Source organism: Syngnathus scovelli, chromosome 4 (assembly GCF_024217435.2).
Source record: "Syngnathus scovelli strain Florida chromosome 4, RoL_Ssco_1.2, whole genome shotgun sequence".
NCBI lineage: Eukaryota > Metazoa > Chordata > Actinopteri > Syngnathiformes > Syngnathidae > Syngnathus > Syngnathus scovelli.
Genome location: NC_090850.1, coordinates 21740127 through 21764855, shown reverse-complemented (window position 1 = coordinate 21764855; position 24729 = coordinate 21740127). Strand labels below are relative to the sequence as shown.

Genomic DNA, 24729 nt, shown 5'->3' with positions numbered 1-24729 from the left:
TTTGTGGCGTTTCTACAGCGGTTTATTTTATTTTCGAGTCCTATTTTGTGACCTCCGGTAATAAGCGCCACTGTCCGAATTGCTAAGTGTTCTTTTATGCCGACATTGATTTTGTGTGTGTGTGTGTGTGTGTGTGTCCTAATACAGATTGAGAACATTGACGTCTGCCTCAGTTTCCTGGCAGCCAAAGGAGTCAACACTCAGGGATTGTCTTCAGAAGGTAAAATGGACAAAAGATGATTGTTGGAAGGTTGTTTTTGTTGTGTTTGTGAGTTTTGGAATTGGACTTCAGGAAGCTGTCAAAGGTGATGGAGACCTTAATAAATGCTATAAAATTATAATATACCGTATTTTCCGGACTATAAGGCGCACCTTTAAATTAATCATGTCAGATTTTTAATACAAATCAAATCATTCTCCATTTTATCTTTTTTATTTGAACTTCAGACGCAATAAATTACTTTATAATCACAAAATAATGATCCATCGTCTTTTTGATTCATGATTCATAGTCTTCAGCGGGCCACTTATGATTGATTTCATGACACAATGCTTCGGGCCGGTTTAAATTGAGGAATTTGGTCCATATATAAGGCGCACCGGACTATAAGGCGCACTGTCAGCTTTTGAGAAAATTTTAGGTTTTTAGGTGCGCCTTATAGTCCGGAAAATACGGTATATATTTTTTTTAACGTGGGACCTTTTCTGTCATGTGACCCTCAGAGATCCGCAATGGCAATCTAAAAGCCATCCTCGGCCTCTTCTTCAGCCTGTCCCGGTTCAAACAGCAGCAGCAGCAGCAGCAGTCCCAGAGGCACAACCCCCAGCCGGCCCCCGCCCCGACATCCCAGCCTCGCACCTTGCACCCCGTTTTGAGCCAGCAGAGCAGTGCCCCGGCTCAGCTGAGCCAGTCTCCGCATGGGACTCCCACACCCGCGGTCCAGAAAGCAGCCCAGGCCGAGATGCAGTCCAGGTGAGGCTTGAGGGTCCAAATTTCTCTCCATGTGAGCGAATGGTCGTAAAATCACTGTCTTGATCCTCGCCATCATCATTTCATATCTCTCTTTCTGCTCTAACTTCTTGCCATTTATAAATGTGGACCTGACCTCTCTTCCTCTTTGCCATATCTCTTTTCTTCTCCTCTAGGATTGGCTCTCAGAGTAAACTACTCAAGTTTTCCCTTGGTCAGAAAAAGACCTCTAGGTTAGCCTCCACTGCACTTTGTTTGCCCCCAGTGTGATGTTTTTCTTCTTTCCTTGTCTGTGGCGAAGGGCAGTCGCTACCACGAGCAGCATCCAAAACGCATGCGTGCTAGCGTTAAGCTAAGTGAGACCTCGGGGCTACATTTTCGGACTCCTCCGTCTGTCTAGCGGCATGCCTCATTTGGCGAGCTTGCTAAATGGGCTGTGGAAGACCTTTAGATAACCCTTCAATAATTGTGCGTCTGCGTGTGTGTGCTTGTGGTGGTTGGGCGAGGTCACAAGCAGCCCCCCCCCCCCCCGCCTCCAATATATATTATATTAATAATTAACAGACTGTGTTGACAATGTGCATCCATGGGGTGCGTCATTCAAAAACAGATTTTTGCATTTACCAAAAAAAAAAAAAAAGGATGCATGTTTTTTAAATTTTTTATTTTGCATGCTGCCCAATCCTCATTCATTTTGCATCGCACCTGCACCCGGATAAAAACAGCTCCCTCAACCCATGCAATTACTCCCTCTTGTGGTGTATATGTGAACTACAAGACTAAGATCAACCTGTTTGTTTACATTGTTCTGTTTTCTTATTTCTAGAGGCATCTCAAATATCTCAAAATGATTTTAAATTAATTCTCTGCTGCATGTATTTAATCAAGATAAGTTTGACATTCATTCCAACATTTTCTATAAACTCATACATTTTTGAGAATGATTTTATATATGTACTTTTGAACACGAGGTATTTTGGTCATCATTGTTTTTTGCTAAAGGAAAAACATCTTTTTATGAGAAAGCTTATTACTTTGCACGTACAGTCAGTCAAAGTGAAAGGCAAGTCGGAAATAAGAAATGTATTAATATGATTAAAGCGCTTATCAGCATCATCCCGACAGTCTCAGAATGACGTCACCGTGATGAATTAACATTTCATTATGTCCTTGATTGCTCTCGTTTGGGGAAAATGGAAGAGTGCCACCTACTGGTTTATTATGGATGTGTCATCAATTTTAAGGTGGACACTGTTAGAAGAAAGTAGTGAAGGTTTTGATTATAAGCAAATAAAAAATGTATGTTAAAATGTTTTTCATATAAATTAATCTCACCTCAATGTGATTTCTTTCACACTTATCGGGTCGTCGTCAGACTTCCCGGCCCCTCGGCGAGGGTGTCCACTGCAGGCGGTGACATCGCTCCACGAGGCTCGGTCGGCGGCGCCGGAAACAGACGCAGCCAGGCCTTCAACGACAAGACCAAAGGCAGCTCGCCGCTCAACAGAGGTAGGCGTCTTCTTTTTGATTTGAGTCACTCAAGTCGTTACACTGAGATATGGATTTGATTAAAACTGCTATCTCATATCAGCCATAAAACATTTTGTTGTTATTGTGTGACTCCAATCTTCTTGTCTGTCGTTGGAGCATTCTTTAAATAAATTCAATTGCCACCCGCTAGGCCAAGTCTTTATTTAGATTCAGTTAGTGTTAACTGTAAACGCATTACCCTGCATTAGACGGGGAAGTTCTGATTCTACACGGGACCAACATTATACTGATGTCAAGTTTAGTCTGTCCATGTGTTAAATTGTGGGAAGGAGTCAACCATGAAAATATATCGCAGCGTGGATTGGAGTTTGTTAAAAAATTTATTAATATGCGGGAAATATGTTCATCCAAAGTTTTAATGGAGTATGAAAACATTGCAGAATAGATTGGCTAGTGTTGCAAAATGAGAGCTGCAGCTTTGATTGGCAGATGGTAATTATTGGTTGGACCTCATCCACCCCCCCCCCCATTGCTCCTCCACTTTGACATGATGCCAAGCCCCTCCCCCCTTCAGCATAGCACGTCGCCCCTTCTCAGCCTGAGGATGTCTGGTCATGCTTTGGCACTCTGCTGCCCATCTTCTCTCTCTGCTCTTCTTGGACATCTTGCAGCACTCATGAGGTTGGTTCACTTATGCTTGTAGAAAGTTCTTCCAAAAACTAACTTTGGAGCGTTGACAGCTGGTTGAGTCAGTTTGACTGGTTCGTTGAAACGTTTGCGACTTGTTTGAAGTTGTCGGGAATTGTCGACACCTGCAGCTTGTCGCGTGACATCGGATCCGACACCAGAACCGACTCACTTATACCTTACAAGCGGCCGGTTTGAGTTTTCGCCACAATGACAGAAACTGGCTGACAAAGAGCAGTTTGTGTTAGTGTACGTGCACACCGATGTGTGTTTTTGTGCGTGTCTTAATTTGTCAAGCTGGTTCGCTCGCACAATGAAATGAATGGCCCCTTGATGGGCTGTAACATCACTGTTTGAGTTTATTCATGTGGAGGAAGGCTTCAAAGTTTTTTTCCGTCTTGGCACAAAGGCTGCCTGTCCCTCTCACTTTTGGGGGCACAATAAGTGAGCGGTGAGAGAAGGAATCTGGAATGATGATGAGTAAGCGAGCACCTGCAATCGCGAGCCTTGTGTTTTGTGCCTTGAAATATCGACGTAAGTGAGATCCATCGGTTAATGCACAGGTGTCAAAGTCAAGGCTCGAGGGCCAGATACGGCCCGCTACATTATTTTAGGTGGCCCGCGAAGACAATCGAATTCATGTCAATTCTGAAATTTCAAATTGTTTTCACTTTAAAAAAAATAGAGATATTTTTAGCAATTTTTATTACCATTTGTTTTTTAAATATTTTTTATTTTTAAATATTTGATTTGAATATTTCATTTTTAAATATTCGAACAGTTTTTATTAGTCTCTGTTTTGAAAACGAATTATTCATCAGTTCGTTGTGTAGCGTATATTATATATACAATATGAAATTTATTTGGTTTAACAATTTTAATGGTTCTATTTTTTTGTCAGACCACCATGGAATAATTGGATACTTGGATAATTGGATTATTTTGTTTATTATAAAAAAAAAAATCCAACTTGTCTCTATACTTTTTTCTATTTCAAGGCAAGATGGAAGCCAACTAATTTAATTTCTCACGCCTCTTCTGCACGACACCTTGTTTATTTATATAGTACATTTTTTGTGACCAGGATCGGTCCCCAAATGACCGATCGTTTCGTGACCAGAGCGACCACAAGAGAAGCCGGGCCGCCACTGACGTCTAAACACGCTAACGCTACTTATGCATTTACCGCTTGTGCGCAACAATTCCGAGGTCCGCCGTTGGTCCGGCCACCAACCTTGTAACGGTTTGGAGACTATACATATACACTTTGGAGTGTTTGAAGTCGCCGGACGGTTCGCATTCGCATGCAGGCACATGTTGGCACTTAGATAAAATTACATGCTTTGAACATGGAAAGAGTGCGTGAGACAAGAGGTCGGAGGAAATAGCTTGGAATCATCCATTTTTCGTTTCCCCGCAGTGTCGTGATAATATCCGGACGTCGTGGGAGGCTGGGCGAGAAGCGTTTTGCCATTTGCCCCCAAACTACCGCTCGGCTGTCATTTTCAAGTCTTTATTTTAATTTCTAACGACTGGGGTCTTTAAGTTGTCGTTTTGTAATTATTTCAACATGTCTTGGGCAAGTGAGATGTTTATTTTCGAGCTATTCCCCCAAAGCTGCTCAGGTTCAGGAGGTCACTGACCTAATTAAGGGTACGTTTCACTTTTTTGGGGGGGAGAGGCTTCCGGACACTTATTTGCACTGATTTGGCAAAATGTGCAAACAATAGCTTTAATTTCGCATCAGTTGTCATTTTCTCGTGTCACGGAACCCTTATCCGGATTTTTTTCTTCTCCCCAAGCATGTTGACCATTGGCGTGTCTCCTTTATACTCGGCTGCTTAACTAGAGCAGTCCTTGACATCGGCTTCAGTCATGACAACAGCCGTTTGTCCCAATGTCCACAATCCGGTCCCAGGATCATCCCATTCATGGAGCTCACGGACCGAGCCTTCTGACCCACATCAAAGTTTCTCCTCCCAACCTGGCTTTCCAGTGTCTGCCTGCTCCGTAATCACAGCTTGTGCTCTTCTCATTTAGCCGTATCCAGTGGGATGCTACTGATTAGCAACCTGACCCACTTTGCTAACTGGCGGCATGGCTAATTGGGCCCTAAACACTTTCTAATGGCTGCATTGTTTTTGGGCTGCTCTCACTAAATAGATGGGAGGAAAGCTTCCAAGCGTGTGGCTATTTACAATGAAGGTGAATAAAAAGAACTGGGGAATCTGATGAACAACAAGTGGGTCAAATGTTTGGCGCGGTGTGCAGATGTTGACTTTATTACACAGTGTGTGTATTGACGCAAAACAATACTCGCATTGGAGGGGTTACGAAGGATTAGAGCCAACACGCCCTCCCTTGTGCTCTGCCGTTGGTGTTTGAATATTCAAATGTTGCTGCTAGGGGTAGCTAAGCTCAGCACACACAGACGACCTATGCGGCCCCGAGCACAACATATTTCTGTCAGCCAACAGATTGCAGCTATTTATTTCTTCTGGGTAAGTTGAGTCGAAACGCTGTCCAAACTTTCTTTCATACATTCGCTGATTTCAAAGCTTTTTGTTCTTCCCTAAGATTTTTCAAATGGAAACAGAACGGAGAGACGGTCAATAAAAGCAGTCCATATAAGTGCAAAGCCGAGTGAGGACTTGGCCTGCTTGGCCAGACTTGAAAGCACTTGAGACTGCTCTTCGTTGTTTTGTTTTTTTTAAACACTTTTAGATGGGATCCTGTCATTGTTAGTGTAAAGGGGGCTTTAACACTTTTGGTGGCTTGCTCAAAGGAAAATAATGGCATATTTGGGAGCACCAGCTCGGGCCACCTCCAGGCCATATAAGGCCAGTGTGAGTGGAGGGTGAAATAAAACTGCCCTTCAGGATTTGTTCTCGTCTCATCCGCACTTTATCTTCACATGTAGATCCTCTACAGTGTTTTTTTTTTTTTTTTTTTTAGATTCCTCAGATGGAATGGCCTCTCCGCCATCGCTGATAACAAATGAAAACGCGGCATTCCCTTCGGTGACCGTCGGCTCCTCCGTCAGCATCCCCGCCACCTCCGCTTCGTCATTGCCCTCCACCGCCATTCCCCACCCGGGCAGCAACAGCAAGCCCTGGAGGAACAAGTCCATGAGTTCCAAGCACGCCTCTCAAGCTGCCTCCTCCACCAGCGGTTCACCGTCCGCCATGCAATCAACAAAGCAGGACAAGGAGACCTCCTCTAAGGCTACTTTGGGATCTGAAGCTCCTCCTAAAGTTGTCACGCAAAAGTCAATGTTAGAGAAGCTTAAGCTCTTTAACAGCAAGGGAGGATCTAAATCCTCCTCCTCGTCCAATGGAGGAAGTGACAACGCTGCGCCCGGCGGGCAGGTGGAGAAAGCTGAGATTGGCTCAAACACCGACCCCTTCGAGGAAGATGACGGCAACCTCCGCCCGGGAACCAACGGAACCTCTAACGCCACTACTGCCAGCAGCCCCAAAATTGCCTTGAGAGGAATTGCCCAGCGTACTTTCAGCAGGGCTCTGACTGCCAAAAAGAGTTCCGCCAAAGCCCCCGAAAAAGACAAGGAGCGGGCCAAGGAGAAGGAGAAAGGGAAGGAAGTCGGGAAACGGCTCTCCATGCAGGACAGAACAGAATTCAGGGGAGAGGAGCTGAAGGAGGAAATAACACCTGTTGCTGGAGATATGGACAACACAAACAAAAAGACCTCAAAAATTGCCAGCTTCATTCCCAAAGGGGGGAAAGTTGCCAAAAAGGAGAGCTCCGCCTCTGCACACAGCGGAATACCAAAGCCAGGAGGCAAAATCCCAGGAATTGGCGGGAAAGCCTCTTCAGCGGGGACGAAAGAGGAGAGACCACGAAGCGTGAGGCTCGGCGGGGTTCCGGCTCCTCACCGAGGTCATCCGGAAAAGGACAGCAAAAGCTCTACCTCCAGCCTGCACGAAGGGAAGGCAGGCTCCGCCCCCTCGCCCGGAGGAAACAACACGCAGAGCACGGCCAGCAACACAGTCAGCGTGCAGCTACCTCAGACCCAACAGCACCACACCCACCCCAACATGGCCACCGTGGCACCTTTCATGTACAGGTGAGCTGTTAGAAACAGGTGGGTTGCGCCGTTGTGGGTGGCGCGGCTGAAAGCAACAGATCCGTTTATTTATATAGGCCTTAATCAAAAAAAGCCACACTTGACAAAAATGACACACGATTGACCGGTATTTGGGACTAAGCATTCATATTGAACACCGGTCACAAGACGGGAAACACAGCAGATTTAAATCTTAATCAGGTTTATCCGTCTTTATTAGCGCACGGGGTCTCAAATGCACCGCTTTCATATGTTCCTGTAGATCCCAAACTGAGGGTGAAGAAGTTTTGAGCAGTGAATCCAGCTCAGGAGGAAGAGGCGGGGATATTGCCTTCAGCAAAACCAACCAGACCTCCATCGAGGACCTTTCGGGTTGGTGACCGCGTTTACAGCAGCCATTTTGTTTTTTCTTTCGTTTTTTTAAATCAAGATGTGTTCTGCTTGTTTTCAGGGGAAGACCCAGAGACGAGGAGATTGCGGACTGTTAAAAACATTGCGGACCTGCGCCAGAACTTGGAGGAGACCATGTCCAGCCTGCGGGGAACTCAGGTCACACACAGGTACGCTAGTTTTGAATACGGCTAAAAGCGAAACAAGCTAACGGGTCTGAGGGTGTGACTGATTGACGTCATGGTCATGGCTTTTCTCGTCTGTTCTGTCAAGCTTCATCTGAGGGGACCTTTGACTTTGATCGTTGACCGTGTCTTTCATGCTGTCTTTGATCGAATGGTTTAGCTCTAATCTCATTTTCTGCCACAGACTCTCGACCTCTGTTCTGGTCTCACATCTGTTTGTTGACGCAGCTGTCCAGATCTAGTTTAGTGCTGCTTTGCTTTTCAGTGCTTTATGTAGAATTGAAAAACTTTGATTCAGATGTTCCTTCTGTTTCCTCAGCACCTTGGAAACCACTTTTGATGGCAGCGTCACCACCGACATCAGCGGTGGCAGCAACAGCAGCGCAGGGGGGAAAAGCATCTTAAGTCTCACCTCCGCCAGACCCTCCTTGTCGTCATGGCGACTGGGTCAATCCAGCCCTCGCCTCCAAGCCGGCGACGCCCCTTCCACGGGGAACGGATACGCCGGCCGCGTGGCGGGTGGCCAAACCGGACGCTACTTGTACCCGGGGCATCTCAGGCGGCAGCTAGCCGGAAGGAGCGGGGGCCTCTGCGGCGGGGACCTCGCCGACAGACCCGGGGAGGACGTGGACCTTGATGGGCTCGCCATGGAGGTCACCGGATACATGAGCGATGGAGATGTTCTGAGCAAGAACGCATCTCGCACCGATGATGTCACCAGTGGGTGAGTGGATTTTACAAAACCTTGGCATTATATAAATTCCCAGCAGGGGGCAGTAATGCACCTTGCTTACTCTTCCTGCCTGGGATCCAAATGTTACTTGATACAGATCCATTCATTCTGTATTACTGAGATCCCACAAGTATCCAGTCTCAAACAAAGGCAGACATATTGATAACATGGTTATCTTGCCGTAGGCTAGTGCCCATGTTGGAACAAGCCTTTTTTTTTTTTTTTTCCCCAAACTTGGAGTAATAGAGCCACAACTAGCACATCTAACTGCACAATTCAAGTACAGCTCCACAATTACAATGCCTGATGTGTATTGGGAGAAAAATCGTTGTGGGTTTTAAACTGTGTACCCGTACAGAGTGTGTGTTAGATGGGCGGATTTTCCCTGAAGCGTAAACATTTCTACTAGACACAGACTGACGGCTGCTGCCACCCCCTTGCAGCCTGGAGGCTGTTTCGCAGTTAGCAATTTCACAAGCATGGCAGCATCCACTAACTGGTTCTTCTGCACTGAGGTGGCATGTTTACACAGGAAGGAGCGGCCGGCCATCTTTATATCTCTCGTAATGTAAATGTATGCGATTGTAATTCGGATGTAAAGTTGACAACAAATTGCAGATTCATCCAGCGTTAAAAGAGATGAATTGATAATTGCTTTTCCCCCGCCGCATTTTTAAAAGCAGGTTCTTAAATGTCCTGCACGAATCGCTCCATTGATTTTGCATCCCTTCCCAACTTGACTGATGGCATTACACGTAGATAAATCACCGCCCCTCCCTCCCGGCTCTTCTGGCCCTTTGAGCACTTTGACAAACTCCCCCGCCGTCCCCCGAACAACCTTTTTAGCTCAGGGCTAAGTTGCCCGATCAACCTCTATGATCCCTATCCCTCCCCCTCGTCCTCCTCCTCCTCCCCCTCCCTCCCCCTCCTCCACCTTTCGCAGACAGACACAAGCGCGTGTGTAGCCACATACCAACAGAACTCGCCTCGCACACATTCAACCCGCACACTTTAAAAAACCTCGCTGCACTCACTTATGATATCCACTCTGTCCTCACCTGATTTTTTTTTTTTAATTCAAAGAATGATAGATCTAAAGTGAAGCGCAGAATTTATAACAGACTTTGATTTGGAGATTAACTCCTAACCTGGACACGTTGATCTAGATTCGGACTCATCATGTTTGAAGCTGAAAGGTACGTCTTATCATCATCATGCCAACTTGGGTTACTTTGTGTTGGATTAACGGCTTTGTTTTGGAGAGCCACTGCTGAGTCAGCCCATAAACGGTCTTGTGTAGGCACGTCGTGGGTTACAGGTTAACAGGTTTCTCAGACATGGAAGAGTCTCACTGCTCCCTCTGTGTGTTTTGGGATGTACTATATTTATGTGCTTGTGTAGCTGACAGCGTTCTCAACCTTGCAAGACTGACTGTTATTTCTGTAAGATCAAAAAGTGGTGTGTTTTTATTACTTTTTAATATTATTGTCTCTACTGTAATATTTTTTGCCCGCAATCCAAAAGGGAAATTAGAAAAGTGTTTGCGCTCACTCATAGCACCCATTTGAAGCCTTATGGAATTGTCGTCCCGCTCATAAAATATTTTATTCTGTGTCGGCTTTAAGATCTTTTAGTTGACTCATTTTTTATTTTTTATTTTATTTTCTTATATTTTATTCTTATATATTTTTCTTATTTTCTTAACTTATTATCTTATTATTTTGTATTTTATTTTTAATTTTTTAATTTTCTATTAACTTATTATTTTGTATTTTATTTTTAAATTACATTTTTTTTTAAGTTTTGGCCACACAAAGAAATATTATCTTATTATTTTGTATTTTACTTTAAATTTTTAATTTTCTATTAACTTATTATTTTGTATTTTATTTTTAAATTTTTTTTTTTTTTTTAAAGTTTTGGCCACACAAAGAAAACACTGTACCCTCTCACTGAGATTTCACACGGAGATGAATGGGAAAGAGTTCTAGTGTTCAAAATCTCCCTGGGATTATTTTTCTACTCACTTAACTGTAAAAACACGATCATCAGAGTCCCACACAGAAATCTTTCAGCTCACCAACGGTCCAAGCTCAATTTAAATCAGCAAACATTTGATTGAGTTACACCTGAGAGAAATGCGTCAATATTTAGCTCCATTAGGACCTTCCTAAATGGGTCAATATTTGACGGATTGGTCAATGTTGTTTTAGTTTGACGACTGCCAATGTTTGTGTAAGTGCTGCTAACGGTCACCCTCCAATTTAACGGTCAAATCGGAATCCTTGAAATGAATGCTTGGATTATCTACAGTAGTGCTGGATTGTTTTTTTTTTTCCCTTTGGCTTCATCGGCCGTCCAAAATATTCCTAGAGCTCGTTGACGGACCACTGTTGTTTTCTGTCAACCGCTTGAGAATTATACATTTGTTCTCTTCACTGGCGCAGAGATGCCAAATGGAACAGACATGATGAAGTGAAGTTCTTCAAAGTCCACTTGAACGTCTGTGTTGAATGTGATTTTGCGTGTGTTTTACAGCTACATGACGGATGGAGGTTTGGGTTTGTACACGCGCCGTTTGAACCGACTGCCTGACAGCATGTCGGCCGTTCGGGAGACCTTGCATCGAAACGCGGCGTCCGGCCAGGGAGATGCCGACAGGTAAGACTCCAGTCCTGAGATCTGATTGGTTCAAAAGTGGTCTGCTTCAATGTTGCTATGGGTCCATCAGTTCCTCAAGTCACGGGGATCTTGTTTGTTTGATTGTTCTGACCTCAAATGTCTCTGCTGGTTGCCCGCTCAGCGATGTCTAGACACGACAAAGTCATCACCCGTGGTAATTGGTTAAAGTTTAGCGGTGCTGCTAAGGGGAGTTGTTATTTTGAAACAGTCTCAAGACAACGCTCTGGCCGGTTTGCTAGCTTGCTAGCTTGCTAGATAGATAGATAGATAGATAGATAGATAGATAGATAGATAGATAGATAGATAGATAGATAGATAGATAGATAGATAGATAGATAGATAGATAGATAGATAGATAGATAGATAGATAGATAGATAGATAGATAGATAGATAGATAGATAGATAGATAGATAGATAGATAGAGATTATTGAGGCAAAAAGGCGATGTTTTCTGTTGATAGTTTCAGGTGTTGTAAGCTGTCCCCCCGCCCCCTAAGCTATAAATCCTCAGGTGTGGCTAATTTCCTGTCTTTGTGACTTTTGACCTCTGCCCCCGTAAGATGGCTTTTACCCTTACATATACAAACACACACTTAAAGTCTTGCACAAACGTTCACAGTGAACTCCTCCTGTCCGCAGTTGAGCCGTAACACCGAGTGGCCCGCAGCTCACCTTTCATCTTTGCTAGCAACTTCTCTCTTTGTTTTTCCACGCGGCCTTCATCTCTCGGCCTTCATCTTATGTTTTTCGTATGACTGATAAGGAGGGGGAAGAAACAATGTTGTAAAAGTCAAGGTGTCGGGTGGTGCGATGGTATTGGGGCAAAGACCTCGTGACCCCTGAACCAGGAGGGCATGGGCTTCAAAGGGCAAGCTCACACAAAAAAAACAAAAGTTGGAAAGGAAGCAGCACCGGAACTACTGATTGCACATCTTGTTTAAATCTCACTAGTAGCTTTTGTGTTGTTGGATAATAAATGCAACACTGATTTGCTGAAGGGAGGAGGAGGAGGGTGTCGACGTGGACCGAATATTGAAGGGGGGAGAGGTGATGGATAGCCTCAAACGTATATTGGACCAGTTTCAAAGGGAGGATTGGGTGATTAAACTCGCAGCTGAGTTCTAAACTAGTCCAGGCTGGGCAAGATTGACATTATTTTGTCTACCCACATGATGCGGAGAATCATTTGATTGTAAGTAGGACGGCTGTTTATAATTCTTTGCTCCATCCGTGAATGATGGTTCATTGTCAAAAATGCAGGTTGACTGCCAGTTGCTCTTCTCCTCACCCCGTGACGAAACTTTTTATCTGCAACACCTGCAAAAAGAGCAACAAAAAAAAAAAAACTCAAAAGGAACCTCTTACGAATATCCATCATCAGATCAAGTCAATCAATTCCATCTAAGGAAAGCACATTGTGTTTCAATCATTTTTAGTTGCCTGCCATCGTAAATATGTTCCTTACAATTATGTCCGTGAGGACATTCCACAAATGGAAGAGGGAGGACACCAAAAACAATGAAGACCGTTTGTCCGACAGATGTTGAACACTTGACAATGCTAATAATTTCCACCTGCAGGAGTTGAGCAATGCCCAAATGTTGTTTTCTACACTTGGCCTGCTTCTCCTCCTCTGTCCTCCCTCAACTCACCTTCACCGCATCTTCTTGTGGACCTTAGCTTGAGGTTGTCTTCTTCTCCCCTCCAGTGTTGTTTTAATGAGCCAGCTAACGTGTTCCCTGTAGAAGCCTGGAGTCATATTGTAGATACAATTTGTGAGTCAATACTGACCTCAGCTGCTTTTTCAAGATTTTTTTTTTTTTTTTGGGAAACTCTACGTCATTGAGCTTGAGTGTTAATATTTGCTCTTAGATATGAACAGCCTGCCCCATTTGTCATTGTTGTAGCAACAAAGGTTTTCCCCTTTCTTTGGAATCCTAAACAAGCTGCAGTCTGGGTACGTTCACGTGCGTGTCTGGGGCAGCGATACGGATTTCGGTACGAGCTGCCAAGTCGACCGTTAACTGTTCTCCACTCAAACCACCATGGCGTGGGCTGAGCTACAAGGCTATCATTTGGCTGCTTTGGATTTTGACAGTCTAGTCGTTGCAAGAACATCGACAGTAGGGATCCTCTTTATATTATCAGATGGGACAGATTCTCACTGGAAACTTCATGAGATGGTTGACTGAACTTATTTCCACCATCCAGCTGTGTGTTGATAGCACGATGTTATTTTTTTTAAACCGTAAAACCTGTGCTCAATAGTTAAGTGGAAAAGTTTTTATTGTTTTGTGAGCCGTGCAAAGCAGATGAGCATGAAAGAAGGACGTTTGTTTTTATCCGCAGCAGCACAACTGCTTGTTATTTATTATTCGACCCTCAGGAGTCCAAAACTATGGATCGCAGATGTGCGGCTCCGGATGGGCCTCTATTCTTTTACTCGGGCGACGTTTGATTATTTATATCAGGGGTGTCAAACTCTTTTTTGGCGCGGGCTGCATTATACTCAGTTTTATTACTGTCAACACCTAATATTATATGCAATATAAGCGACACAACAAACGGATGAATAACTAGCTTTGAAATTAGAGCCTAATAAAAACTGTCAAATATTTTTAAAAGATGAATGGTAGTAGAAATTGTTTGCAATATCTATATTTTTTTAAAAGTGAAGACAATTTGTAATGGTAGAGTTGACGCGTGAAGTCGATCCACACTTTGTCTTCACGGGCCGCATAAAATGATGTGACGGGCCGTATCTGGGCCCCCGAGCCTCGGGTTTGACACCGATTGTTTATATGAATACAAGTTGACTTTTTAAACGTCCTGGTCGATCTGTGTATTCGGTTTTATGCGGATCACGTGCTAGGAGTTTTTGTTGATAGTGTGGATCCGGCTGAGTCGCTTGAATGTGAGTGTGTTGACACATCAAACAGAGCACAGAATCAAGACCGCGTGAAAGGGAAGCGACCGGAGGTTCTCCATTTCATGAATGTAGATAGCAAAAGAGAAGCAGACAATAGGAGCAGACATTCCCGAGCGGGAAGTCCAATCATGTCATTTCTCGTCAACGGCGGGACGGTCTCGAGTCCAGAATGAGTCCCGTCGCGGACGCCCCTTCCTTGGATCCCGTGTACGGTTTGGACCAGTCCGTCTGCCGCAGGAAATCCCCTTACTTCTGGTCTGTAGCTCTGTTGTGGCCGCGTGCATATTTGGGCCTGCCGAGTTCCCCGCGTACAAGAGCCAGAATTCGGTTTTTCAAGAGGGGGGGTCACAATGCGTCAGTGCTGACCGACCGGCCACAGCCTGTCGGGACACAAACATGCCCAAAAAGTTAAACAAACATTTCTCAGAATGGCGCTTCGATTGGCTGACAGGATTCCTCCCCCCCCCCACTCTGCTCGTCAAGGTTTGTCCCCTGAACTTTGACCTGTGGCGGAAAGCAAAGCGCTCTCTAAATAGAGACACCCGAGACGAATTTGTCTTCTGATGGAAAAAAAAAAATGGAAATAAATTTATTTGATGCCACAGCAATCATGATAGAGACTGTGGAGAAAGAAAAAAAAAGGGAAAAAAAAACTTGTAAAGAAATAATTTGTTTGCGTATGTATTTTGGAGCGTTCAAACAGAATTATAATTATTTGTTGGTACTTGGGGGAAGTTTGTACATTTATTACATGTAATGGAAAAGCAATCAGAGCATGTCGACTTCTTCCCAGCGGTTCTTCCTCCCAGTAGCAGTTTGCAGTTAATGCCCCGGCTTGCTCGGTTGTCAAGTGGCGGCGAGTTTGGCCGGCAGGAGGTTGTGGGTTGGCCCGCGCCGTTTAGCCCAATCTCTAATTAGAGATGTCAGGGAGGATCTGTCTGGGAAATTGCACACTTGAACACACACATAAAAAAACCATAGCAGGAAAATGCAGTGAGGCAACAGCGGCAAGAGGATTGTCCCTCGACTTCACTCTGTGATCATGCGGCTTTGACTTGTGTTGCCGTCTGATTTGAATTTGGCTCAAGCCGCTCTCTCGGGACTCGGGCTGTCTTTCCGCGACTGCGTCCCGTCTTCTCTATTAGTGGCGCGACCTCAGGGGTGAACCGGTTAACGGTCCTGGGGGAGGCTCATATTTAGAGCGGCAGGGCAGGTCCTCGATAGTCCAAAGAGAGATAAACGGTACCCAGGGGATGAAGCATCACTGCAGCAAGTGACAAAGGAGCCCCGGCTAGGAACTCAGCCAAGGTGAGAGCGAGCGAGCGAGAGAGAGAGAGAGTAGGAAAAACACTGAGAGCGCTGAGGAAGAGCCTGTGAGACTTTTGGCTCAGAGCGGCATGGAGTCATGAAGCATTCTGTCCGGATTGACGCTTTCCTGCAGCGTTCTGGTTCCCACGGCAACCGAGGCACCCCCAACAGGTAGATGTGTTAGATGTGCAAGTGTCTGCATGTAAATTTCATTTGAGTCATTTGTCGAGGAAACCACTTTGAAGAGTCGACTTTGATTCGGTCTTGTTCGGGAAGTGTTTGAAACTTGACGGCTTTGTGGATGTCTTTCTTTCTTTCTTTCTTTCTGGGACTTTCCCCTGTGGCTGCTGTGGTGGCTCTAAATCTCAAAGCACCTTTTTAGCCGACATGGAAGCTTTGAATTGCTGCTTTTCCGCTACTTGATTTATAATGTGTCGCTGGTGAAACCACCTTGGTCGTCAATTTTTTTTTTTCTTACGTTTTTATTCTGCCGACGTTTGCTCACGGTGCCTTGTGTTTTGGTTTCAACGACACGTACTTATTACATGTGCAAGGAATCGGTGAATCTTTATTTATTTTTTTGTAATTTGTAACAATATATACAGAGGGACAGGTGCAATGATTAATCGATTAATCGTCAATTAATCGATCATCAGTCATGAAAGCAGACTGATCCTCTTGTTTTACTTTAGAAAACACAATCAACAGTTTTACACATAGGCAAAAATATATCACGTGCAATGATTAATCGATTAATCGTCAATTGATTATCAAATTAATCGATAGTCATGAAAGCAAACTGTCTATTTTTACTTAAGAAAACATGATCAACAGTTTTGCATGTAGGAAAAAAAACATCCGGAGCGATGATGGAATTAATGATTTTCCCATGAATTAATCGAAAAAAATATCAACACATTCAACGAATATCGAAATAATTGTGAGTTGCAGCCTGCTGTGTGAGCAGTCAACTATTCAGTGGCCATCATCATCATCAGCCTCCCTCTGATCCTTTCAAAGTTATGTTTGCCAACCACCATGACTTCCTGTTCCCCACCGAATCGCAAATTTATGCATTTATTCCGCATCAACGCCTTGCGTGTTTGCTTTGTTCAGATGGGTCTGGTCAACCCCCCCCCCCCCCCCCCCCCCCCCCCGAAACGCGCACACACACGCACGCACACAATGATGTCACCCCTCCAGCGAGGCTTTGTTCGTGTGATAGACAACCCTATTCAGCTAGCGTGCATGAGTGCGTGTATGTGCGCACCCAAGCGGAGGTCATTTAGATTGCAAACAAAGAACGAAGAAAGAAACTGCAGGCAGTCAGAGACACCAGATTCTTCCAAACTTCAATATCTGAGCGAAGGAATGTCTCGCCGGCTTGATATTCCGGCTCGTTCGAAATTGAAAATACTGTTCTTCCCTTTTCTGTGTCCAGTTGGGATGACAGCAGCTCGGTGAGCAGCGGCATCAGCGACAACATCGACACAGATGACATCAACACCAGCTCGTCCATCTCCTCCTATGCTAACACACCTGCCGCGCAGCGCAAAGGCCTTAGCACGCAGGTAACGTTAGCGATAACGTTGCTACTGCCACAAGATCCAGTGTGAACTAGCTAATACTGACATTAGCCGACTTTTGGAGACAGGTTGATGTCGTCGGCATCATCTGGAATGACGTATTTTATATTGGCGGCATGCCGCGGACGGTGTTTTTAATCGTCTTTTAACGGCGAGCCCTACTGCTTTTTCACGACGTTGCCGCGGTAACTGCAGGAGCAGCTTGAAAGCAGCTGTCATCCCTCAAACAGCTGTAATTTAGTGTCCGACTTAAAGACTACGCAGACGAGGCCAACTTCAGTCGTCTTGCATGACATTTTGAGTCGAGCATTGACTCACCTACTTTTGGTAGGTTTGGAAAACCGAGAAAACATGTCAAGTCGTAAACACGAGCGTAATCGGCGACGCTGAGCTTCAAATGACTCACTCAGAAAACCAAATTGGCTCGACATGTGATGATGCTAATTGAAAGATTTAAATATCAGCTTTGATTTCCCAGATGGTACTTTTAAATGATTATTTGCGGGTAAAAAAAAGTTACCGTAAATTTCGGACTATAAACCGTGATTTTTTTCTCAAATTTTGAACCCTGCGGCTTATATAAGAAAAAAATCTAAAATATCCCCGAATTTTAGCTGGTGCGGCTTGTAGTCCGGTGCGGCTTATAGTCCGAAAATTACGGTATTTGTAAAACACTCTTCTCATGGCTACTTGAAATCTCAGCTCTTAAAGTTTTCCGCTAACCGATTTCTGTGATTCCAAGTTGCTTTTTCAGCAGTACTAAATCCGCTATTCTCTGTTCACGTATCTTCACAGCCTGTGACAGATGCCGAGAAGCACTCGGTGTCCACAGCGGTCCACCAGGCCTGGTCTGGAGACGAGGTGAAGAGGCCAGACGGAGGGTCGAACAGCGGGGTCAAAATGGAGCCGGGCTCCAAGTGGAGCCGCCGCAACACCTCTGACATCTCGGATGAGTCCGATAAGGGCGGATCGGGAAGGAAGAGCGCTTCTGTGTCCCACACGGGGTCCTGGAGGAGAGGAATGAGCACACAAGTGGGGGTGACGCCTCCTCGGACCAAAAGCACGAGTGGCACGTGCTCCTCGAGCGCCGTCACGGTCAAAACCCATACTTCAGGTGACATATTTGATTGTTGAGGTCATGTTACTCTTCAAGTCTCTGAACATCTGGTGGAAATTATTTTTGTTCTAGTGAATGGATAACTAGACATGGATAGATGGCTAACGAGCTAGGTCGCGCGTCTTGCTAGCTAGCATCTCTCTATCTAGCGATTCATTACTTGTGGTAGTAGATGGCTAACGAGCTAGCTTGCTAGCCATATTGCTAGCTAGCATCTCACTAGCTATTCATTAGTTCTGTATTAGGTTTCTTATAACATCTTACAAAATTCTCATCGCAACATGCTGCAACGGTTTGAGTGTGACTTCACGGCGGCCATCTTGTTTTCCTCCCCTTGTGTCTCTTGCAGGTAAAACAGATGACGTCAAGGTTTCAGAAAAGGGACGTCTCTCTCCACGTTCCAACGGCCTCAACTCTGACGCCGCCGACGAAGCAAAGAAACAATCGGTCTCTACCAGCCACACAGCGACGCCCAGCTCCCTCACGCACACTCATTCCGAGCCCCAGACACACCAACGCGCACCAACTAGCACATTTGGCTTCAAGAAACAAGGCCATGGCATGGTCGCCATGGTAACCGCCAGCGGCGCCACCGTTACCAGTGGCTCAGCCACTCTGGGGAAAATTCCCAAAGCCGGTGTTCGCTCACTGGTCGGATTGAAGGCGGGCGGGCAGGACGGGGGCTTGCTTCTCGGCCACCACGACGACAGCTTCCTCCCCGCCAGCGCCCGCTCCACCCTTCAGTACCGAAGCCTCCCGAGACCCGGCCGCTCGGGTTCGGCCGCCCGCAACGGAAACCGCTCATCCACCAGCAGCATCGAAGCCGCCGTGCTCTCGGTCACGTCGCATGGGAAAAATGCGTTCGGCATCACCAAGGCCAACGGGGGTCCGTTGGCCAATCAGACCGATCGGGAGAAGGGCGTCTCGGATATTGACAACTTCAGGAGCGGAGGATCAGCAACCGTTCCTCTTACGGGAAGGCAGCAGGTTTCGTCGCCAACACTGCGCAGGTTAGCACAAAAATGAGTCATAATCAAACAGGTGGGGGCGTGTTAAGGTCAAATGAGGTCATTTTAAACCCGAAGCTCAGCTTGAGCTCATCTTCCAAACCTCCAAAGCCTTGGCGATGCGTCCGAGGGTGGGCGTAATGGGAGTCTTACTCCAACACCGTGCCCTCATTAATGTCATGAAGTGATAACTCTTCAAAGTAGGGAGGGGGGTGTGCATACTTTTGTACTTGGCCATCACAGCTCCACTCCTCAAAGCTTCACCCGGGATTAGCACAGACACCAGAAAAGAGTTATGTGTTGGCTATGATTTAGATCTAAGGAAGAACTTCTTGCATTAATAGTGTGTGGACAAAAAAGACTAAAAATAATTTCAATTGTTAACTATATATTTTTTTTTCAATTGCCATTTCTCTTTACATGCAATTTATTGGCCGCAGGTTGTTTGGTGGCAAGAGCAGCAAACAGGCTCCGGTCATCACGGCGGACAACATGAAGAACTCCACCGTTATCTCCAACCCGCATGCTACCATGAGTCACGTGACCACCATGAGCGAGTCTGCCGATGGAGGGCTGGACAGCGAGACCATCAGCCCGATGTTCGGAGGCAGAGCACCCACGTCCGCCACTGGCACGCTGGGCAGCGAACAGGTGAGCCGTCCCTTAGATAAACAACGAGGTCGGCTTCGAACAATATCGTCATCTGTCCGTTTGCTTGCTAGTTATGGTGTACACAGGAAGCAACCTGTTTTGCGGGTTTGCTCACGTATTGATTTGACTGCCCGAAGGTGAAAGCGACATGTTTGTGCAGGCATCTTTTGTAATATTCCAACATGATTCATAAGGCTTCATCAGAACTTGGGTGAATCATAAACTGGCAACATCATCCAGGATCTGGGTGGAAAGGCTTTCATGTTTGTTCACTTCTTGTTTAAGCCCAACATTTAAAATTGTAATGAAAATGATCTCAAGATTATTTTGCACGATCTTTGTCCTACCACAGGCGTCCAGTCCAGGCTCAATCTACTCCTCCACCGGCCCCTCCAACAGTCTAACGTGGGGCACAACATTCTCCACATTCAGCAGCTCCTCGGCCCAGAGCAGGGAGAGCACGCTAGGTGGGCACGGCGGTGCGGGCAGTGTGGGTTACCCGTCTGTCAGCAGTATGCACACGAGCAGCGAGTCCATTGACATGAGCCTGGGTAGTGCTGGAGGAGGTCACGGGGGTCACAGGGAGGACACCCTGTCCGCCTTGGGCCGCGCTGGCAGCGTCAAGACGGGCGTGTCGGAAAGGTAAATTCTTTATTTTAAGGTGCATGCAAAAAACATTTTTATTCATTATTTTAATTTTATATTATTTATTTTTTACCTTTGCCCTCTGTCGATGAAGCTGCCGAATTTTGAAGCTGTGACATCAGCGTCTTCCCAGAAATTTTTCAAAACTTCACCGTGTCTTGAATTGTTTTCTAAAGGGATTCTCTTCTGGTCTTGATTGTTTCTGAAACTTTCTTTCTCTTTGTCTGTTGTACGTTCTCCTCCCGTTTCCCTCAGCCCGCTCTCCTCCCCGTCCGCTAGCCCTAAATTCAGCCGAAACACTCTGCCTCGGAAACAGGACAGGTAAATGGACCTGTGTGCAGGCTTAATGTGAAGCGCCGCCACACGGGGGCGACAAAAACGCAATAAAGGGAGGAATTTGTGTTGAGTTGTGGTGTCGCTGTGCAAGTGTTCCAGCTTCTTGTGGTTGGTTGTCTGTCTTAAGAGCTGTGCTTAGTGGGCTCCTTTACTTTTTCTATGCTGCCACCTTGTGGTAAGAACACGGAAGTGCACGCTTATGTGACGTTCATGAGTTTTTTTTAGACCATTTTAATTAAAGGCAGACTATTTAATAGTTGAGAAGTATGAGTTGGACATATTTCCCCATCTGAAGTGTTTCTCTCCCACAGTGGGCCACTCTGTGGCAGAAACACTCTGCCTAAGAAGGGACTCAGGTATTGACACCCCCTTGCTTGCTGGACATTTTCCACAAATTGTCTTCAGTACTGTCCCCCTTTGTGTCCACCTTCACCGCTCGGGGCTTGTGCTCAAGTTTTGTTTTGGGTGCTTTGACCTGTTCTGCTTGGCACCTTCGTGGTTGTGTTGTGCTTCTGCAAAGAAGTCATCGTAGAGAGCTCACTGTCTGGCAAGGTTTGATTTGGGCATCCCCCCCCCCCTACACGTTGGTTGGCCATCGCTACCATGTTCATGTTGCCATAATGCTTCGTGCCAGCTACTAACTTGGCTGTGTAAGAGGGGGGAAGAAGAAAAACATTAAACATTCCAAATCAGCCAAACGTATTCGATTGTCATGATTAACCTTAGCTTCGTTGCAGGTACGGCCCGCCCCCTCAACTGCGAAGCCACGAGGAGGGCCGTGATTGGCTGCGTTCTCACTCCACTAGTGGGCTGCAGGAATCGGCCAGTAACTCTCCCTTTTCCCCCGGCTCCAGTCTCACCTCCCCTTCAGGGACGCGCTTCAATTTCGGACAGCTTGGTACGCTCGGAATCTTCTTTTGTCAATTTACGTCGAATTATTAGGAACAGTCCGCATGGAATTGAATGTTTTTGTTTGCAATTGAATTCTCACAGCGTCAAGCCCGACCTCGACAGCTCAGATCAATCTGACCGGTCAGCGTAACAACAGCCTGACCAACCAGGATGTCACCTTTGACCCCTGCAGCGACAACCGCCTGAGAAACTCTTGCATGTCCCTCGACGAGAAGACTCGCACCATGAGCCGCTCGGGCTCTTTCCGCGACGGATTCGAGGAAGGTACGAAAAGTGCCGAGCGTGCAATCTGGGCTGAGTGTTCTTCGCTAAAGTCTGTAATTAGGTGAAAAACAGAAATACATCCATCTCATTTTCTTTTCCCACCAGCCGTGCCAAAACAATTATGAGTACATGTGTTAAGAGAACCGCAGGAAGGATTACAACGAAAAAAAACTTGCACGCCCATAATCGGATTTGCACGGCTCACTTTTTTGTTTTCGTAAGCTTATTTATTGGGGGGAAAAAAAAGAGCCAAGGTTCACCAGTGAGGTAGAAACACAGGCACAAAGACTGGCTGCATTGTTTTTAAAATATTACGTAACACTTCCTTATTTTTTATTTTTATAAGATACACTCAAGCTATTTGTTCAAACTTTACCTTGATAATTCTAGAGAGGAACTTTGGTGGTTACAAAAAAAGCACAACTTTTTGAAGTGCGGGGATTTTTTTGCCTTGCTTAGTCAATATTGACTAGCCAACTCGGCTCCAGTTTTTTTTTTTTTAAGCAATCCTACCGCACAATAAAAAAGGCGCTTTGGCAATCCGCTCATGTCAAGGACAATAAACAATAACCATCTGCTCCGATAAGATGGAGGCACAAAACCCAAAATATAGAGCGGCACATCTGCTGTTTTGTGTGCGAGATGAACATTCCGTTTGCGCCTGGAAGGTGAATGAGTGACTCCAACGGGCCCAGCCCGTCCTGGCGTCTTGCTACCCCCCTGGTTCCGTCTAATCGGCTTCCGAGCAGGAGGAGGTTGGCTCGTGAGCTGCACGCTTTGAAGTCGAAGCTGAGTCATTTGCAGACCAGCGCCAAGGCTGTACCACCGCTTGCGCTGTGTAGGAGTTTTATCTTTTACGGTCAGGCTGGCAGCGGAACCGAGAAGATCACTGGAATCACATCTTCGGTGGAGAAATTTGTACTTACTTTAATTTGTTGTTTGTGTTCCTCTAGTTCATGGCTCGTCCCTCTCTCTGGTCTCCAGCACCTCCTCCATGTACTCCACGGTGAGTTTACAAACTTGATTCGGTTATGGGCTTTTCACCACTAGATGTCACTGTTGTTGTGGTTGAGAATCTTGGAACCTTCCTGACAAAATTCGAAGAGGTCTTTTCGTGTCGTTACTCGGAAGATTTGACCACAATTTTTGGCCGTCACTCCAATTTTCATGTCTTCAACGGTCGAATATTTCTGGTCTCTCCAGTCAATTAGTTAACTGGTGACTCAGTCTCAACCTGTTGCGTTGCAGTTAATGTGAAAACCAGACCGACGTGTTTTTGTCTTTTGTTTACAAAACGACAAAATAATGTGCGTGTGTGTATTTGCTTTTTTTTTTTTTTAACCCAACCACATCCTCAATCACACACGCCGCACGTACTCGCATGGGGCAGCCTCCATTTACACTACGGCCAATCAAAGTAGTAGCCCCGCCTCCTCCTTTTACTCACCTGGGCAGGTGTGACACACAAACTCCCATTTGAGTTTTTTCCCTCGAGCCCGAGGTTCCCCATTGAAATCAAAGTGGAGGCAGCGTGATGACAACTTTATCCTTCACAGGCGCTGTCACATCTTTTCAACTAACGGTAGGCTCGAGAAGTTCAGCGTTATTATTTCAGATCATCTTCTGGACTCTGAAGATGCATTACGCAAGATGTTTGTTTGAGTAGATGAGATTGAGTTGCTTATCGGATGGGTTGGATTTGACTTCTGGCGTGTGAACTTGTCAGGATAGTTTAAATTGTGGGTGTGTTTACACACACATTCTAGTGTGTGTGTGTCTTTGTTGTTTACGGCGGAACATCATGTGCGCTTGATTGACAGCTGTGTGTGCGTGTGTGCTTTCAATGAACTTCACATGACCACACGCTTAGGAATTTTTAGATGTCACGATAGGTGGCTGCTGCCAGAGGAAGAAAAAAAAAATCATTACACATAATTCTAATTTTGTGAAGGCTTTCCGTGCGATTGGGAAATTCTAATGCTATTAAAAATATAAATAGAGTTTCAGATAATGGATTTTCTGGAAGTCTACTCCTCTTCCTGGAAAATCTATATTTAGTTTTTAACCAAGATGAAATCAAATAATATTGACTTATTACAAAATTGTGAAGTCCAACATACCGATTTTCTGTTTTTTAATTTTATGAAGACAGAGGAAATGTTAAGTAAAGAATTCTTAATTATCCATGTAGTACAGTAAATATGGGCGTCGCATGTTTCTTTGTTTTAAGAAACAGCAGCAGGGTGTGTTGCGTTGGCCCGAGCTTCGTCTTTCTCAGTATTGTCACAACGGCGACAATAGGACACGCTCTCGTGTTGCGATATGTCAGCGAAATGCCTTCAGGACGGAAGCTCTGCTTTCCAGATATCGTACACCACACAATTTTGACTTTATAAACCTGAAATCTAGAACATGAGTTTAGACATGTGATCTTGGCTTGCTTTCAAGTGTCGGGACATCCCATAACGATTCTTTTTTTTTTCTGTCTGTCTTTTATAGAATGAGGAGAAATCTCAGTCTGAGGTAATTTTTGCCTTCTCTTTAATTTTTTACGTTCAAGAGTCGGAGGAACATTTTCACGGTTGCACACCTCCACAGGTTCTTCAGTTCCTGAACACTTTTGTAGCTCCACTTTGGAGGCCCCTATCATACATCATTTTTACCCACGTGCAAATTGCAGCTTTTTTTTTTTTTTTTTTTTTTATGGGCCAAGCACGTCTGCTTTCATGTCTGTGTCTTTCATGTTGGATT

General features: G+C 45.4%; 1 protein-coding gene and 1 long non-coding RNA gene across 8 annotated transcripts in view; one reads left to right on the top strand and one right to left on the bottom strand.

Moving 5' to 3' along the window:
- nav2a (neuron navigator 2a) overlaps positions 1-24729 on the top strand; it is a 47088-nt gene that overhangs the window by 15084 nt on the left and 7275 nt on the right. For 2 of the 7 annotated variants that reach the window (XM_049717020.2, XM_049717025.1), the window contains exons 4-23: positions 148-220; positions 724-973; positions 1147-1203; positions 2346-2479; positions 6104-7232; positions 7495-7604; positions 7684-7792; positions 8127-8531; positions 11079-11201; positions 16902-17031; positions 17842-18160; positions 18513-19173; positions 19611-19821; positions 20174-20463; positions 20722-20787; positions 21114-21158; positions 21540-21700; positions 21796-21978; positions 22932-22984; positions 24478-24501. In XM_049717020.2, coding sequence (XP_049572977.1) covers positions 148-220; positions 724-973; positions 1147-1203; positions 2346-2479; positions 6104-7232; positions 7495-7604; positions 7684-7792; positions 8127-8531; positions 11079-11201; positions 16902-17031; positions 17842-18160; positions 18513-19173; positions 19611-19821; positions 20174-20463; positions 20722-20787; positions 21114-21158; positions 21540-21700; positions 21796-21978; positions 22932-22984; positions 24478-24501 — 4533 coding nt within the window. Of the gene's footprint in view, positions 1-147; positions 221-723; positions 974-1146; positions 1204-2345; positions 2480-3019; positions 3143-6103; positions 7233-7494; positions 7605-7683; positions 7793-8126; positions 8532-11078; positions 11202-16901; positions 17032-17841; positions 18161-18512; positions 19174-19610; positions 19822-20173; positions 20464-20721; positions 20788-21113; positions 21159-21539; positions 21701-21795; positions 21979-22931; positions 22985-24477; positions 24502-24729 lie in introns of those variants that run through there. The other 5 variants (XM_049717022.2, XM_049717023.2, XM_049717021.2 and 2 more) reach the window with 5 other exon arrangements.
- LOC125966751 (uncharacterized) lies at positions 22165-23054 on the bottom strand. Its single transcript, XR_007480524.1, has 2 exons — positions 22905-23054; positions 22165-22812 (listed from the first exon to the last, which is right to left on the bottom strand). It is a non-coding gene; the product is annotated as an uncharacterized lncRNA (long non-coding RNA).